This window comes from Alosa pseudoharengus, unplaced genomic scaffold, assembly GCF_046254945.1.
Source record: "Alosa pseudoharengus isolate Yale_2024_CS ecotype anadromous, Long Island Sound unplaced genomic scaffold, YU_APseudo_1.1 YU_APseudo_1.1_scf_2, whole genome shotgun sequence".
Lineage (NCBI taxonomy): Eukaryota > Metazoa > Chordata > Actinopteri > Clupeiformes > Clupeidae > Alosa > Alosa pseudoharengus.
The window spans coordinates 11,414,969-11,433,903 of NW_027468663.1; the positions used below are offsets into that span (position 1 = coordinate 11,414,969).

The 18,935-nt window shown below is 42.7% G+C and overlaps 1 protein-coding gene and 1 long non-coding RNA gene across 5 annotated transcripts in view; both read left to right on the forward strand.

The window, feature by feature from the left end:
* apold1a (apolipoprotein L domain containing 1a) overlaps positions 1-11,419 on the forward strand; it is a 74,005-nt gene extending 62,586 nt beyond the window's left edge. For 3 of the 4 annotated variants that reach the window (XM_076293711.1, XM_076293709.1, XM_076293712.1), the window contains exon 47: positions 9,020-11,419. In XM_076293711.1, coding sequence (XP_076149826.1) covers positions 9,020-10,807 — 1,788 coding nt within the window. In that variant the 3' untranslated portion in view covers positions 10,808-11,419. Of the gene's footprint in view, positions 1-3,645; positions 7,771-9,019 lie in introns of those variants that run through there. The other variant, XM_076293713.1, reaches the window with a different exon arrangement.
* A 565-nt stretch (positions 11,420-11,984) lies between these two features.
* LOC143133833 (uncharacterized) lies at positions 11,985-14,278 on the forward strand. The gene is made up of 3 exons (XR_012988559.1): positions 11,985-12,072; positions 12,402-12,498; positions 13,201-14,278. It is a non-coding gene; the product is annotated as an uncharacterized LOC143133833 (long non-coding RNA).
* The last annotated feature ends 4,657 nt before the right edge of the window (positions 14,279-18,935 follow it).

Sequence of the window (18,935 nt, forward strand, 5' to 3'; positions counted from 1 at the left end):
GTGAACAAAAAGCAGCTAACAGGTGCTCAATTCCTTCAGGACTGTTGGAAAACCATTCCCAATGTCAACTTGAGGTGGTTGAGAGAATGCCAGGAGTGTGAAATGCGGTCATCACAGCAAAAGTTGCCTGCTTTGAAGAGCCTAAATTATAAAACATTTTGCTTTGTTTACTATTTGCTTACTGCATATACCTACGTGTGTTACAGTATGTCATAGTTTTAAGCTTTCAGTTTTGTTCGTTCTACAATATGATTGTTAAGGACTAATTTTCTAGCTCACTATCCTAATATTACTTGCTGTATGGTTTTGCCACACCATTGCTTTGCTGCTAGGGTGGAGGTTGTCTGTGGGCTGGCCACTCTTAAAATCCAAAGGCATCTGCCCCCTCCGGTTCTTTTAACTCTTGTGCTTGAAGAGCATCTTGAATAAGGGTGTCACGATTTCGATTTTATTTCGAAATCGATCGAAATTACATCTCAATCTCGAACGTCGAATTTAAAAGTAGAATCGAAGATGCAGCCACACCCCCAATGTCACGTCCAGCATGTATGCCAAGACGCACAAACACACATGCACGTGCTGAACTGCAGCGTCAACACTCCTCTAATTTTAGGCTGCAGCCAGTTAATATATAGGCCTACACATCAACCTACCGAAATCAAAGCCCCTCTTGCTACTTTGAAATCACCGGTGTGGAAGTATTCGTTCATTCACGTCAATTAAAACTAACTTAGCCTACTCAACTTAGTAAGTGAAAGATGGACTGTAAAAAAATACAGTCCAAGTCACTTTAAGGCTTAAAATGCACATTTATAAGTACATATTCCATGAACACTAACCTTGGGTCTCTTCGGAGTGTGCTGAAACAATCAAATTAACATTCTGTGTTGTTTCATTTTACTATGTTCACGTCTCTGTTTTAGCCTAAAGTTAGTTATATTTACATTACAACCTCGCGGTTGGAACGGTTTCAAAGCGGTTTCAAAATAAAAGCCCCCCGAAAAAGAAAAGGCCAAAAAGAGTAAATAGCATAAGGAATGCATTAATAGTAATATTTAAAAAAGATCGAAAATCGAATCGAATCGTGACTTTAAAATCGAAAATTACATCGAATCGAGGATTTGGAGAATCGTGACACCCCTAATCTTGAAGATTCTTGAAGATTTTTTTTTGCCTAAACTGCTTCTGCTAACACTTCTTTCTGTTTCTTGGTCTACACAAGCTATGTGAACATGAACACATCAAGCTTCTCTGGAAGGGTTTCACGCGTACTATCATAGCACAATGTTTTGTCCAAATCATTGTAACGCAATACAAGTACAAGTGCCATGTGATGTGCGTTTCTGACTGGAGCACAACGTCTGCATACAATGTGTAGACTATGAAAGAGCTCTTCAATATGTCTGTGAGCCTTGCGTTTACAACTGCAGAGGGTTGAGACTTCCAGAAACACATGCTATTGACTACTGTAGTTTTTGCGCACACACACACATTTGGCCCTACAAAAGGGTTAGCTATGATATTGTAAGCTTACAATAATGGTATAATGTAGCCTAATTATTACTTAGGACTACCCTACCTTCTTAGTCACTATCCTAATTGCTGCTAGGATGGTTGTCATCTGTGGGCTGGCCACTCTGTTACTAAAAATCCAAATGTATTTACCCCTCCTCCTGTTCGTTTCACTCTTGCTGCCTCTTACATCTTCTCTTGTGCTTGAAGAGCGACTTGCTCAGCTTGAAGTTCAGATTATGCGCCTATTCATGTCCTTCACACTTTCCTATTCATGTCCTTCACACTTACCTATTCATGTCCTTCATTCACCTCTTCCCCGTGCTTGCAGGAAGGAATGCACACACGGTAGGAATGAGTTTCATGCTATTGACTATCATCCACGCACACACGCACGCACGCACACATGCTAGAAAGGGTTAACTATGATAATGATAACAATCCAATTGGTACCCAACTTGTAGCCAAGCAAGCTTACAATAATGCATACAATTTGTTTGGAAAATTACAGCATAGCCTAATGATTATTTTGGACTAGCGTTCCTTCTAGGGAGGACTGGGCGATATGGCCAAAAAATTAAATATCAATATATTTTTTCCAGTGTGGTAGATGATTCTTAATTTTAATCAATTTTTTCTCTCTCTACCTAAACTGAAGATAAAACATGATTTTGAAAAATAATGGCACTTTTTAAAATTGTAGGCTACACTGTCCCCCAGTAACTAGGGCTGTATGTGTCAAATAGGTCATATCAGAGTTTTAATATGCACAGTCGACCCCCCTGATTGCCGTAGTGTAATTCAAAGGCAGTTAAGAATATTGATTAATGCAATCCCCCCAGACTGTTGTTTTTATCTCTTTTACGGGGGTCCAGGTCCTAATCAGGGGGTCAGACCCTTCCCAAAACCACCCATAATTCAAACTATGGGTCATATCAGCCTTAGGGGAACACAGGCTACCAATTTAAGTATTTACTACCAGCAGCCCAAGAAAGGTCAGTACCACAGATAGGCTAAGAAAGGTCCACTGACCACAATATGACGCCAACCTGTGTATTAATTAACTGATGTAATGTTTATAAATGAAATGTCATAGTTTAATGTTAATGGGACACATACAAATATATACAGCCTAATGATAGATTTCACTCACCAATATACCTGATTAATAAGACTTATTTGTAACTGCACAGTTAAACGACAGGGAGAATCAGCAACACAGCACTGTCTGGGAGAACATAGACCTGCCTTAAGTGAATGGCCCGTGTTGTAAAATTACAAAATTTAAAGTTTACTTCAAAGTTGGATGGGATCTTGGCTTATGCTGCTCCCTTCAGCTGTTAATCAATAGGCTAGTTAAAACCTCTTGATTAAGTGTGTTCTTCGATTTAAACTCAATGACATTGCATTGCTAATGACATGGCCTAGGCTACAGCATTGCAAGCAGAAATTTATATTATGTATGCATGGTGTTTCTGCATAATGTGCGTAGCTTTGTAAGTCGCCACTAAACAGTGCTTGGCAAGGAAGCTGCCAGTTGGAAAAACAGCGACTTTTAAACTGATGGAAAGTCCATACAATTGTTGCCGCTGGTGTTTAAGTGACAGCTGAGGAAAATCTTGATTTTCCAACTTAGGGGCCGTTCACATCAGGAACGATAACTATAAAGATAACTGTGACTATAATGACAAAAGCATCCACACTGACCAAGGATAAAAAAGTGTCCTCCTGTTGATGAATATGATATCTAAAATTTGATGGATTCTTATTGGCTGTCAGCTTTTTATCATTCTTAAAATCGCTCTGAAAGTGATCCCGAAAAATATTGTTCTTCATGTCATTATCGTTACAGTTTATGTGTGGATGTTGTCTTTACGATCCTAGCGATACTTTTTTGACCATTACCGTTTATGGTGTGAACAGGGATGGGATGGGCAATCTGTGGGCTGGCCACTTTGTTACTAAAAGTCCAAATCTATGTTACCCTCTCCTGTTATTTTCACTCTTGCCGCTTCTTGTTCGTCCGCCCTTGTGCTTGAAGAGATCCGCTCAGCTTGAAGTTCAGATTTTGGGCCTTAACTACACACACTTACCTATTCATGTCCCTCACTCACCACTTGCCCGTGCCTGCAGGAAGGAATGAACACACTGGATGAATGGGACTTCCAGAAGTACGCAGACAGCGTGGCCAAGAAGCACATGACCCGCAACATCAAACACGTGATGAAAGAGGGCGGCCGTGCCGGAAAGGCCCTCATGATCAACACCGACAGGCTCATCAGCACCGTGCAGGTGCTCAGTGTTGCCGGAGGAGCTGCCAAGGCCGCTCGGGCCATCAGCGTCACCACGGGGGTCATGTCGGCGCTCTTCCTTGCCGTTGACATCTTCTTCCTCGCCAAGTACTCGCACGAGCTGCGCAAGGGCGCCAAGACCAAGTTCGCTAGCAAGATCCGCGATGTATGCAAGGAGCTGCAGAGTGGCCTGCTGGAGCTGAACAAAGTCAAGTGCCAGCTGCAGAAAACCATGGACGGGATCGAGGTGGAGGCATATGAGGTGGAGGAGGAGGAAGAGGAGGAGGAGGATGACCTGGAGTCAGACCCAGTGAAACTGGCCCAACTGGAAGAGGAGCTGGACCAGCTGGAGGAGGAGCTGGACAAGAAGATCCTGGAGGAGCCGAGCATAAGCACAGAGACGGAGAAGGAGGGAAAAAGCAAGAAGAGAAGAGGGAAGGAGACAAAGAAGAAGAAGAATGAAAGTGAGAAGAAGGAAGGGATGACTGAAAGTGAGCTCATGGAGGAGGACAGAAGGAGTGTTAAGAGTGAATATGGAGACTTGGAGAAACAAGTGAAAGAAAAGAAGGAAGAAATGCATGGAGAAAAGAAAGTGGAGAAAACCGAGGCGGAGCTGATTGATAAGACTCCAAAGAGAGATACAGAGAAGGAGGGTGCCTCGACCAAGAGTGACACAGGAGAGAGGGATGGGAAGAGTGAAAAGGGGGAGTCTGAGAAAGACAAGGACAGTGTGATGGAAAAAGCAAAAGAGAGGCCAGAAAGAAAAATGTATCCGTTTGACAAACACAACAGAAGTGAACGAGAGGAGAGAGAGAGTGTAAGGTCTGTACAGAGCAGTGCAAGCGAGATGAGCGTGACTGAGAGAGCAACCCAGGATAAGGCAGCAGTGACGAAACAACAAGACGAGACCAAGAAGGGCAAGGCCAGGTCTGAAAAGGGAACGAGGGATAGCAAAAGGGAGACAGAGAGACAGACTACCAGGAGTAGGAGAGTGGAGGAAGAGGAGGAGAGAGGGAGCCGAAGGGGAAGTAGAACTGATGTAGAACTCAAAGAAGGTGGGCAAGCGGTCACCAAGCCCAAACAGGAAGGAGCTGGACGAGAGGAGAGAGGAGGAGTACAGAGGGAGAGTGCAAAGAGACGAGACAGAGAGAGGGAGGTCAGGGGTGAAAGACTGAGCACGCAGGAAGGAGGTACGAGCAGGGAGAGCCTTGTGGGGAGAGGCGAGGTGGACTACGGGAGGAGGAGAGAGAGGGAAGGGGAGAGGAGAGGTAGCAGACAGGAATATGGGAGTGAGAGAGGAGGGGTAGAGGAGAGGAGCCACACCAGCTTAAGAGGAAGGAGTGCAAAGGAGCGGAATGAGGAGAACAGAGGAAGCAGACTGGAGCATGACAGGGAGAGTAGAGGAGGTGAGGAGAGGAGGGGAAGTAGGCAGGACAACTCTGCTGAGAAACATGGGGGAAGGGCATCATGGGACGGCAGCAAAATTGAAGGAGAGGCCAGGGAGCAGACAAGAGAGGGACCTGGAGAAAAAATCTCTCGTACACGCTCCATTCGTCAAGATTGCCTCAATATATAACCTGTATGACAGGGAAGCTACACCGGGAGCATAACTGAAGCATTCTGTTCATGTAAAAAGCATTTTAGAAGGCTGGTCTATTTTTTTTTAACATTGTTGCAGCAGACACGACACGAATGGAACGCTTCAGGAAATGGAACATTTCCACTGAAAAAATATCCTAGGAGAGCCCAGATGAAACTTTTAACGAATTTGAATTTGCTCTGCAGGTCAGTCTGACAAGGAGGCCATTGATGCCAGCCCCATTTACAATGTTTCAAAAACCCCAGCACCAATCACAATCGCTTATCCGACTTAGGGAAGGCTTTATATGATGACCGATAGAGCAGTGCATTCAACACAACCAATGGCTGTGCTAATGGCGACAGGGTTAAACCGATATGGACTAAAACAACTGCATTTAAAACCTTTGTTGACAAGAAAGATTTGATTGTTGCACTTTTGAAACGATTTAAGAGCTTAATGCACCAATTTAAGTTTAATGTCACTGCTGGTTAAGCCCCTGGAAGTCATAAGTTCAGGAAGTCTTTCCAGACCCTCTCTCATTCTAAATTGAGATGTGCAGTTTGGTGTCAACGAGGCTACTAAAAAAAAGCTTGCTTAATCCATGTGTGCTAAACTGACCCTTAAAGTGTAGAACAGTTGAGATGGCCAGAAATTTGCTGGCGGGTGGACATATATGAAACTAGGTGGGCAAATAAAATTTCCTCTAATTGACCTGTATACATAACCACTACGTAGTATTTTTGCAAGCACATAATTGCATTGTTTCCACTTGTGTTTTGTGATCGTGCCGGTTTTAATTACATAGGCCGATGTTTACCATATGAATTATACATGTAATGTATGTAACGGTACTTTACAGTGAGTTTAAACCTTTAAATCTTCTGGCCCATTAATAAACATGCTAGCAATAAGCCTCCTTGCTAGCACACCAACCTCCTTTTCCCAAGATTGTGAATTAGAGTTTGGTGCAGGACTGTGTGTCTACACAACACAGCTTGCAGATAGTTACAAAAGCTTTACTATACTTGCACACAGATTTGTTATCTGACACAAGTAGCCAACGCGAACAATAAAACAGTATCGCCTACTATTGGTACACAGAACAAGTTAAAGTAGCTTGGTGTTTAAAAGACAGCTGGGGAAAATGTTGATTTTCTGATTTTGCCATTTTTCACATCGATCAAAAACATTACCGTAATTCAAATTAATTTAATTAATTCGATAGATCGCCCAGCACTACTTCTTGGTCACTGGCCTAACTTCTGCTAGGATGGGTGACATCTGTGGGCTAACCACTCTGTTACCAAAAATCCAAATGCATGTTACCCTCTACTGTGAAATAATCGTGTCATAATACAATGATTTGGTTAGCTGTCTTTTGAACGAGTAACACAAATTGTTCCAGCGGCCTGAGAGTATTAATGTGTTCTCTTAAAAATATTGAATGGAGAGCGTTGTTATTCTACTGTAGCTAGTAAACTTTACCAACTAGCTTGCACAAAATTACACAGACAGCAGTTTATCAGCACTTTAGGATCTTGCTATGCAGACAGTGGCACATGCATTTGTTGGGTAGTTGTGGGAACATAAACTATTGATATATTTGAGATATACAAAAAGAATATGATATATGGTGACTGATATGGTGACTGTCCAAGTGGGTGGCAGACAGTTACCCACCCACTGATGCCCACACATGGCTATACAACTAGTGTAGAAATGTTTATCATAGTTTTTTCAGTGGTATATTTTTTACTTTCTGTTCTGCTGTTGATAATAATATTCAGTAACGATATAATTCTCTAGTGGTGTTAGGAAAGGTTTTTGTGCCTTAAATGTGAAATGTATTTTAACCAACTATCCTTCAGGTGTGAAATACATTTTAATGTACTTGGTATCTCGTATGTTTCAAGATAAGATCCAGAATGCACTTTATTAGCATCTCCCCTGCAGCATAACTCAGGACCTCTGTATGTCTCCATATCTCTATGGAGAGGAGAGGAGCTCATCCCCTCAGCACTGTGCAGAGTGGTGGGTGGATGCATTCAATCCATTATAGCCATCAAATGTTTGTCGAAAGAAGTGGTGAAGTCAGCACAGCACAGCACAGAGTGTCCGTTGTTAAATTCTCCATTTTTCTAAGAAAATGACTACTTATTATTTTTATTTTTATTTTTGTTGTATGTAAGTGTGAAATTGTTTTCGCGCTCATAGTTGTTCGCTCATGTTGATTTTGTTTTTAATTAATTATTTCTTTGTTATGTGTTGTTGATGTTTTCGATGTAAAGTGCCAAACATCTCTGGTGTTTCATGCCACTGCCATACAAACTGTTACAATATATGGGTTCCTTTTGGTATTTCTAATAAATTGCTATTCTTTCCATAGTTTTATTGTGAAATAGTGTTATTTCGGCTTTCCCTTTTATTGCTATATTTAATTTAATTTAATACTACTGAATGTCCAGCACAGTGAGCTGGACAAATGTTTACACAACAATAAAGCAATAATAAAAATTATTTCTACTTTACAATGGTAAAACATTACAATATGTTCCAAATTCGGTATTCATAACTGTAATTTCCACTACATGCAATCTCTAACCACTTCCGTGCGTACATGTGGGGATCCATCACATTAGGTGCCATTGAAAACCAATTCACTGGGACCAGAAGTGGGTAGGGACGGGCTATAATGCCCTAAAAAGCGAGTCTGCTCAGTATAGGATGCTCAGTAGGAAAGCTTGTGCAACAGTTTATATGTGTCCGTACAGCACCTTAGCTCAATGATTTACATATTAGCAGTGAATTTGGGTGACTATTTATAAGGTGACTTTACAAACCATGTGTAGGTATACATATTAACGTGAATTTAAAAGTTAATGGAAATAAAACATGAAATGTAGCACCAACGCACACATAAAGAGAAAAAGTACAGAGGGAGGTCATCCTGTATTTTCTAGGATATCTAAAACAGAGACTCAAAGAATCTCCCATAGAAATGTATGGGGTTAGTTCGTAACGCAAACATGGCAGTCGTCTACACATATTCCCCCCCTTCCGCCACCAAAAGTTGACATGTGAATACATCGTGCAAATCGTGTTGTGATCTCCCAGCTGGAGCGAATTTGGTGTGTCGTGATTCGTGAAGCATTGCGCACGCGTAGTAGTACCCAAAATTGATGCCCGAAAAGTGCCCGAAAAGCATTGCAATATGGTCGCCGAGTGGAGGGACTTGCCTAAAAGGACTTTGTCTAAAACATTTGATTTATTGTTTTATTCTTTTCATATTTATTGTGTTCGTTACTTGAATGAAAATGTCCCTCTAGTCAGTTTCCTTTTCTGTCAAGGATATCCCAAAGTTTGTTACAGCATCATACCTACCTCCTTCTCTGCAGCCGCGAGTGCCACTACGAGACAGGGTTCACTCTGTAATGGAGTGGAAGTGAGTAGTGTCCACTAAAATTAGGTTTAAAGTCTTAGGCACAACCCCGATCTTTTAATCGTTCTGGAGCAAACTTCTTAATTTCATGTGAGTGAACTTAATTTCATGTGACTGAATTAACTGGAGGCAAATATCATCCAGAGAGTGAATCCAAAGTGAATTTCTCTTTATTCCACTTCCCCGTGCCTGCAGGAAGGAATGAACACGCTGGAGGATTGGAACTTCCAGAAGTACTCGGAGAGCGTGGCCCAGAAGCACATGCATCACAACATCAAACACGTGATGAAAGAGGGCGGCCGTGCTGGAAAGGCCCTCATGATCAACACCGACCAGCTCATCAGCACTGTGCAGGTGCTCGGTGTTGCCGGAGGAGCTGCCAAGGCCGCTCAGGCCGTCAGCATCACCACGGGGGTCATGTCGGCGCTATTCCTTGCCCTCGACGTCTTCTTCCTCGCCAAGGACTCGCACGAGCTGCACAAGGGCGCCAAGACAAAGTTCGCCACTCAGATCCGTGAGGTGTGCAAGGAGCTGCAGGATGGCTTGCTGGAGCTCAATAAGGTCAAATGTCAGCTGCAGAAGACCATGTATGGGATCGAGTTAGAGGAGTACGTGGAGGAGGAGGAAGAGGAGGAGGAGGATGACCTGGAGTCAGACCCAGTGAAACTGGCCCAACTGGAAGAGGAGCTGGACCAGCTGGAGGAGGAGCTGGACAAGAAGATCCTGGAGGAGCCGAGCAAGAGGGGAGAGATGGAGAAGGAGGAAATGAATGACAAGAGAAAAGAAAAGGAGACAAAGAGCGAGAAAGAGAAGAAGAATGAAAATGAGAAGAAGAAGGAAGGGATGACTGAGAAGAAGAGTGAGATCATGGAGGAGGACAGAAAGAGTGTGAAGAGTGAAGGTGGGGACTTGGAGAAACGAGTGAAAGAACAGAAAGAAGAAATGCAAGAAGAAGAAAAAATGGAGAAATCAAAGATTAAGCTGATTGGCGAGGCTCCAAAGAAAGATACAGAGAAGGGTGCCGCGACCAAGAGCAACAAAAAAGAGAGGGATGGGAAGAGTGAAAAGGGGGAGTCTGAGAAAGACAAGGACAGTGTGATGGAAAAAGCAAAAGAGAGGCCAGAAAGAAAAATGTATCCGTTTGACAAACACAACAGAAGTGAACGAGAGGAGAGAGAGAGTGTAAGGTCTGTACAGAGCAGTGCAAGCGAGATGAGCGTGACTGAGAGAGCAACCCAGGATAAGGCAGCAGTGACGAAACAACAAGACGAGACCAAGAAGGGCAAGGCCAGGTCTGAAAAGGGAACGAGGGATAGCAAAAGGGAGACAGAGAGACAGACTACCAGGAGTAGGAGAGTGGAGGAAGATGAGGAGAGAGGGAGCCGAATGGGAAGTAGAACTGATGTAGAACTCAAAGAAGGTGGGCAAGCGGTCACCAAGCCCAAACAGGAAGGAGCTGGACGAGAGGAGAGAGGAGGAGTACAGAGGGAGAGTGCAAAGAGACGAGACAGAGAGAGGGAGGTCAGGGGTGAAAGACTGAGCACGCAGGAAGGAGGTACGAGCAGGGAGAGCCTTGTGGGGAGAGGCGAGGAGGACTACGGGAGGAGGAGAGAGAGGGAAGGGGAAAGGAGAGGTAGCAGACAGGAATATGGGAGTGAGAGAGGAGGGGTAGAGGAGAGGAGCCACACCAGCTTAAGAGAAAGGAGTGCAAAGGAGCAGAATGAGGAGAACAGAGGAAGCAGACTGGAGCATGACAGGGAGAGTAGAGGAGGTGAGGAGAGGAGGGGAAGTAGGCAGGACAACTCTGCTGAGAAACAGAAGGAAGTGGCAGAATGGGACAGCAGCAAAATAAAGAGAGTGAAAGAGAGTTTAGGGAGTCTCAGTGAACGAGAGAACAGGGAGAGGAGAAGAGAGGGAAACGGGAAAAAGCCTGAACTTAGCACTCATACACGATCCATTCGTCAGGATGGCCTCGATATATAACCTCTTGAAGACTACACTATTTTATACTTTCAGAGTAAAGTTTGTCATAGTTTTGTCAGTGGTGTATTAATAGATATTACATTTGTAGATGCTGCTTTGATAGGTGATATCCAATATCCGATAATCCAATTCCCTGGTGGTGTATTGGGAAAGTATTTTGATAAGTGCCTTTTTAAATTATGAAATGTGTGTCAACCAACTATCCTTCATGTGTCAGAATTTACATTATACTTAATAGGTAACAATCCAGAATGCACTTTATAAGGGACTCCCCTGCAACATAACTCAGGACCTCATTATATTAATTATAATTAATATTAACTTAAGAAATAAGCTCATTCTCTCAACAAAGAGTGGTGGGTGGACGCATTTTATTCATTAAAGCTGAATGTCTGTCTGAAGAAGTGATGAAGTCAGCACAGCATCGAAAATCATTTTATATTATGCATTTTTAAGTAAATGATTAGGTTTGTCCTTCTTGTATAACAGTGGAATTATGCTTGTTTTTGTTTTTGTTGATGAACTGTCAAACAACTCTGGTAAGCCTATGTTATGCCATAGAAAATATTAAGCTATATTCTGGTATTTGCAATAAATCTATGTGTTTCATAATAGCTGTTTTATTTAGACTTTCCCCCTTCTTGATTTACTGTGACCAGTTCATTCATGGCCAGCTCTCCCCTATGGAATTTGCGTTCTGAAGGCTGTCTGCCGAGAGACCTGCCCCAATAGGCGGCATTGGACCCTTAAACCACACAATGATCCAAAACATACAGCTAAACAAGGCAAGAAATGGAAGCGTTAGCGTTAAATTCTGTAAGGAAGACTCAATGCATGCGTCACTCATTCATTCATTACTTCCGACCAATCACCAGTCTGCATCAGCCTTTATAATCACTTTACTTTGCACCTGCCTGTTGCTTTCAGGTGCCGATTTTCGATGTTCCGTATCCATGCCCGGGTAGCTAGTCATTCACTTCGCCACAACTTTAACATGTGATGCAGTCATAGTAGCTTAGCCTACCTTACGTTCGCTTCAACCGAGTTGGACGCATCTCACCAAAGTCTCGGGGGTTGGGAGACTTTGACTTTGTAGGATAGTAGCTCGTAAACGTCGGAGAGTAAGGTAGGCCAAATTGTTGCCACCATAGATATATATAGAACACTAGATGTCTTACGGCGGCGTCCAGAACGTCCGCAGAGGTCGGCCATCTTACTACAGTCAAGCTTTCTGTCAGAATCTGTGGAACCTGAGGCAAACTGAGGTAAGGTCCATGATCTGCACAAACATAAATACTCTTATCTCGCTGACATTTTGATGGATTTACAAACAGTTTGGTTTCTTAAAAACGTTATTAGCGTGGTTATAATCCTGGATGCTTGAACATGTTAAAATCGCAGCTTTTCTCTTCTAAAAACGACTTAATCGTGCAGCTTAGTTGTGTATCGTGGCTAGGCTACTAGCTAGCACACAATCATTTTACATTGATGGGAGAGGCAGAATTGGTCTTTATTTTCAATATAACTGAAGCTGCTCATGGTTTTTATTTTCGGGTTGGTTTGTTAAAAACATCTTACATCATGATTTCTACAGGAAATTGCTGACATAAGACGCCAGACTTTTGTGCAGCCTATGGATGCGCTAATCGACGTTGTCTGGAAGTGAGAACCCGTGGGATTACCTTTCACTGGTAAGATATTAGCACATTATTATGATTTATTTTTAGGATAATCGTTAGTTACTTAGTGGAAGTATGTTCTATACAGGTTATGTTACACAGGAACAGCGGGGCTATGACAATAGTATTAATATATTGTTGTTTTACTTCACACAAAAAGATGACCCAAATGAGCTCGACTGAGGAGATATTGGAAGTTGGGCGGATTTAGCTAACGTATCTAGCAGCTCGCCCACTGTTTAATTACTGTCTGAATTTTTCCTGCATGCGAGCGATGGAGAATATGATCGCTATATTATTACGGACAGTAGAATAAAGGCTATAAGACTAGTGTCACTGACATCGGAGTCGGAAAACTGGGTTGCGATTCAGTGTAAAGCCCGTCTCCTCCAAACTAAACATTAAGTGGCGTCTCTTCGGAGACGTCATTTTCTTGATCTGGCTGCCTGCCTGAGGTAATCGAATGATAGAGGAAGAGGCTGAAAGTTGCAACAAAGTACTGCGGCGGGAAACATTGGAAGTATGTAACTACTGTAATGAAAGCCTAGAACAACCATATACATAATATACGCCGCATTGGCTGCTGGAAACAAGAAATTTTATCTTATGTGTTATTAATCTATCAGTCACTATTATTTTTAACCAGCATTTGGCTGGTGGCTAGTGCTAATTTCAATCCCTCCCTGATCTGGGTACATTTCTCACTTTTTTAAGGTTTCCCACAAACGGAGAAAGGAAAAGGAAGTGGGAAGTTGCCCTACGGAGGGATGGTTTTGTCGCTACTGACAGAACACTGCTCTGCAGTGACCACTTTCGGACTGACGACTTCGACAGGACGGGGCAGACTGTCTGACTTAAAAATGGTGTTGTGCCAACTATTTTTAACTTCCCTGCTCATCTTCAAAGGGTATGTGTATATTTGACCAACAATAATTTAAGTGGTGAGCGAGCTTCTCAACTAAACAGGTCCTGTCTTGTGTTTGTGTAGTGTACTTATTAATACTAACCATCATGACTTATAGTAATACTAATCCACTCTATTTCTCTTTCTTCCCCTCTTACCTCACTTGTGAGGTCAACCTTTACCAGTCCTCAGCCATCCTTGTATTTGATGTCCCACTGACTCTCATCGCACCTGAAATCCCATCCCTACAACTACCCTACCATCTCTTGTTGCTGTCCCCTTGCCCGGACTTCCTGGCCCGCACAGCCTAGCGACCCACAACCTGGCTCTACTTGACAATTCCTAATCCTATGGACAATTTATCTCCTACACTGGACTCAGACCTGAGAATCTCGCCATGGCAAAAATATTTTTTTTCTTCATGTGTGGCCCTAATACTCCGTTGTACATGTGTAATGTTTTGGCGCCCTCTGAGTAAAATTTTACATTTACCTTCGAGACAGTTTTTAAAATTGAAATCTATGTTTGTGAATTGATGTGTATGGTTGAGAGTTTTTGTTGAAAATTAGCTTGTCATTTGAAGGGTGTGCTTCTGTGTGCGCCTATGTCTCTATCTGTGTCTAACACTCTCGCAAACATACACTCACTCTGGCATAAAAAGAAGAATTGTTTAATTTCCACTGAGCTTGTGGAGATGATGCGTCACCTGAACTCCGATGGCTGCTGAGGCTGAAGTGGCTGTGGGCCCAGCTGGATGAGGACCATATTTTTTAAAGGATCATCATGCTTCTGTAACACCTTTGTTCAAACATTCTGATTTTAGGAAATCTTCAAAAATATTTGAAAAGTACCTTTATAATATCTAATGAAGTAAATATTTGTAAACAATGTGTTTCAGACTGGTTTACTACCATTTCATGTAAATAGGGGTCTAGTGGTAAAATAAGAGGTGGGTAAACTATTAATTCTGTGATCGCAGTAGGTTGACTGTGTAATGCGCTTGTTTAAAAAAGACATTCAGAACAGAGTTGATGATGCTGAAGGTTACTGTTTAATGTTTACACCAATACTAGTGGTACTTCATACAGTGCATTTTGTGATTATGCTATATTACGAGGTGCATTAGATTTATTGAGAGGTGGGTAAACTATTTCTGAAATTTCAGAGGTGGGTAAAACTTCACTTATGTTTAGCCTCCACTAAAAATATATTCATTCAAAATTGGAAATATGGACATGTATGGTTATTTGTCTCAAGGCCTCAATTATTCATAAGTATGCAGTGTTATAAATGCATGGTGTACAGGGTGGGGATTTCAACATGCAGCCTTATTTTGTGAATATTGTAATCTACATATTTTAGAACATTATTCTATTTTTTTTAGGACATAACATGATTATTCATAAGTATACAGTGTCATAACTACATCTCTGACATTTATAACGAACCAATCCGTTTAAAAAATGGTTGAAAATTGAGCAAGTTACGGTTATTTAAAAAGTACACTTACCCCTACCAACACAATGTTATGGGGAGTGAGCTGCCTGTAGCAAGATGGCCGCCGTGTGCGGACGTTCGACTCCGTTGGCCAGCGACGCGGACGAGACATCTAGTGTTCTATATATATCTATGGTTGCCACTGTTCGGGTTGTCCGCCCGGTCTTATCAACGGAAAGAAACAAGTTCCGCGGCTCGAAGGTTCTCTTTCACCCTAGTCTCGTGTTAGATCCTAGTTGCTTAATGAGGTTAACGTCGTATCGCTAACAACAGAAATATGGTTGCTAAACTTTCTGACGAAAACCGTCTGACTTATCAGGCTACGCTGTTAACATACATGTACGGAACCGTTTAAAAAACTCCGTTACTCCAGTTATCGACACTCGCGATGGTTTCCTTGTCAAAGCTGCCATGATACAGCTTTGCTAGGTCCACATCTAGGCAAATTGTCTCGCCGGTCAGGCTGTCGTGCATGGAAGGCCAACAGGGACAAAAGTAGCCTACTCTTCCTAGTCCCTGTCCCTTTCTAGGCTACTGTCATTAACCATAATATTTCCGATGCACCTGAAGGCCATATTAATCTTATTTTCATTCTCCTGTCTGGCTGATCATTATTGTCTGTTACTGTCATTGGTTATGTACATAATATGTAGGCCCATACATCGTGTTCGTTGATTTAACTAATGGCAACGTAAATGTATCATGGCTGTTTATTTGCCTGCCTGCTAGGTCCTTTTGAAAATGCTATGTCTCCTCTCTAACCACTCCATTCCTCCTCGCAGGTCTTCAGGCTGTAGGGACTAGAACAAGATCTTTCCTCAAACTCTTCTCTGCCAAAAGAGCAACACCTCTAGCAGGCACAAACTCTCCTTCAGGCCAATACTGCACTCACTCATATACTTTTCCAAGCACAATACACTTTGCTTGTCGTCATTCGTAATCTCCCATTACATCACGGCAGCCGCAAGCACAGGGATGGCATTCCTTCCCATTTCTTCATTACTTGACATCTTAATAATCTTTCCATTTCAGGAGCAGCTCCTCTTCGTTTAATGTAAATGACTCTCTCTCTACTTTAAGGGTATGCATCTGTCGGCAGTGGAGTACTGACCCTCACCGTAACTATCTACTTCATGCAGGGATGCGGGGCTGGTTCACGTAGGCCTATAGCCAAAACGTTCATCGAGGGACAGTGCTTTGGTTCATATTTAATCTTACTTCATCCAGGTCATGTGATGTCAACTTATTTACCTCCTCATCTAAGCTATACGCTAACCCTTCATGTCTTTATCCCACCACAGTAGGAGCAGCAGAATAGTGAACTTGCATTGTTAAATCATTAGATTTTGCAATTCACTATCGAATATCCATATGTCCTCGAATCTCAATCACATAATTCTCAATCGTCATATAATCAAATCAACCAGCAATTATTAGGCTACATCACCAATTCACTCTAACTATTTAATTTACTAGGTCTGTGATGCTGGTTCACATATTCTAAACACCCACTTACACTTGGCTCTGGAGCAGTGCTTTGCTCACATTTAATCTTATTTCACCCAGTAAGCATGATGAGGATTACTCTCCCATCTTTTGTCTTTATTTTAGTTATGCTAAATCATCCTCAGCGACCATCCATAAGTGCTAGTGTACTCCAGCTATGTATCCGTTGATTGTATTTTGTCTTGTCCTGTTGTGTCCTTAGGTCTGCTGCTGGTTAGTTAACCCTGGCTCTCTTTTCACTCCCTATCAATTCACTCCTTGAAGCAGTGTTCCTCATGGCTTTCTATGGGTTCATGCGCTCTGGGGAATTTTGTTCTGACAGCCAGGTTCTTAACCCTTCTCAGGATCTGGCTTGCTCAGCCATCCTCTTCTCCTCCCACTTCTATGTATTTCTGAAACATTCTAAAATGGACACCTCAGGTTCTGTGGTCATTATCAGAGATTCTAAAGTAAATAACCCTTCTGTCCCTATACTTCTATGATCAACTATGTTAAACTTCACCCACACACTTCTCCAAATGCACCTCTTTCTTCTACCCACTGGGTTATCTATGTCTAAACAATGGTTCAGAATCCACTTGTCGACAGCGGTTGGTAGCTGCGGGCTCTCAACCTCCCAATATACTGGCCATCCCTTTCGCATCGGCGCTGCAACGTCAGCAGCCGCTCTAGGATTACCTGCATCCTCTATCAAGTTGCTCGGAAGATGGTCTTCGTCGGCTTACGAGTCCTATAAGACCTCAGGATCAAGCCCTTCTAGATGCGCAAATAGCTCTCGCAAGTGCCAAATAAGGTAAGCTACCTTTCAAAGGTCTGGTGGTGGTTATTCGGCTCAGCTAAAGCATTATATTAATTACGATGGACCCGAGCCACTCTTCTCCAGTCACTACGCACAGCCGGCACTTTAGGCACAGAATAAAGTGTTAATACATTCTAGTCACTACGCACCGCCGCCCTTGGTCTAGCTTCTGCAAGCAACCTCGGGTAATCACGTCACAACAGTTAATTTCCTTTATCCTTCCATCACCCCACTTCACTCATCATATACATACGCAACTCGACTCGACAGTCGACTCGAATCAAATCGCAATCATCAATCGTTATCGAACCGAACGATCATTAAGCACTTACCACGGGGATTCGCACCACATTGCATTACATCTTGCCGTGCAAGAACCGAGCTTACGAAAGCTCTGAGCTCGTGCAGCTCCCCGCTGCAATCGCTGCAGACCATGCTGGTTATGTCTTCTGTACCCGGAAGAGAGTACACTTTTCCTATCATCTGTTCTTGGTTTCATTTCCTTTCATGAATCACTTTACTATTAACGAAGGATTTGTCTCATATTAATGTTCTCTTTGATTATGCTCTGTTCCAGGAAGTGTCCCAGCCTCACGTCTACCCTCGGGTAGGCCTTTCCAATCTTTCTCTTTGGGGATGGCTCGGCCCCTGCCGTATTCACCCGGCAGGATCTGCGAGGGTCTCCACGCTTAGGGTCCCGGACTGAGAACGATCATTAAGCACTTTCCACAGGGATTTGCACCACATTGCATTACATTCTTGCCGTGCAAGCTCCTCAACTTCGCTGCAATCGCTGCAGACCATGCCGGTCATTTTCTTCTTTTCACCAGAGTGCTCAAGCTTTCTATCTGTTCTCTATAGCTTTCTCTCTGAACTTATTACCCATGGACAATGTCTATTTCATGTTTTCCTGTCTTGTTTAGCTAACGTTACTTATGCTGCTCATCTTATTTTGGGGGGCCTTTCCAAGAGCAAGGTACAAAAGCATGGCCTCACTCTTCATCTTGCCCTTGCCTTTAGCTCCATTCCGTTGCAGGATGCGGCTCGCTCACGGAAACAGTCATCACATTTAGGGGTCGTACTTAAATCGGATATAATCTGTCATGGACACTACACCGTGCTGTTATTTTGGGGTAAGTCAACATAATTAATTCACTAATCTAAACCTTGCTTTGTTTACATTTCTATCCTAATAGTAGGCCTATACGTTGTGCTATTTAGCTTTCTTTAACATGGCTTTACCTCTGCCGGATGGACAGTAGTATCTGTTAATTTCATCTCCTGTACATCTTGTCCTTGCAGCTTCTGTTCACCATTGAACTGTAACAAATGGAGTTCACAAACTGTAATATTTTGCATCAACTTGCTTATCAATTAAGAGCTACTCCATTTGCTCGTCACAAAGCTCACAAGAATCTATGGACTGTACGGTTACTGAGTTCTTAATTACTAAAGACTCACTCAGCAGTAATGAGCATTTTGTAATCCATGTACTTCCTCTTGCAAATGTCTGGTGGTGGTTATCTAAATTTAATCATATTACTCATCTCTTCGTTTCTGGTGCCCGTACTGGCTTGGTCGCATTTGTGCAGGTCATAATCTTTTCTATTTCTTCTGCACTAAACTGAGCTTCTGCAACTGCGAGCTCATCGTCCCCCGAGCATTTGCAACTGCAAGCTCTATCCCGCTGCACTAACCCTGAGCATCTGCAACTGCGAGCTCTATTCTGCTGCACTGACCCTG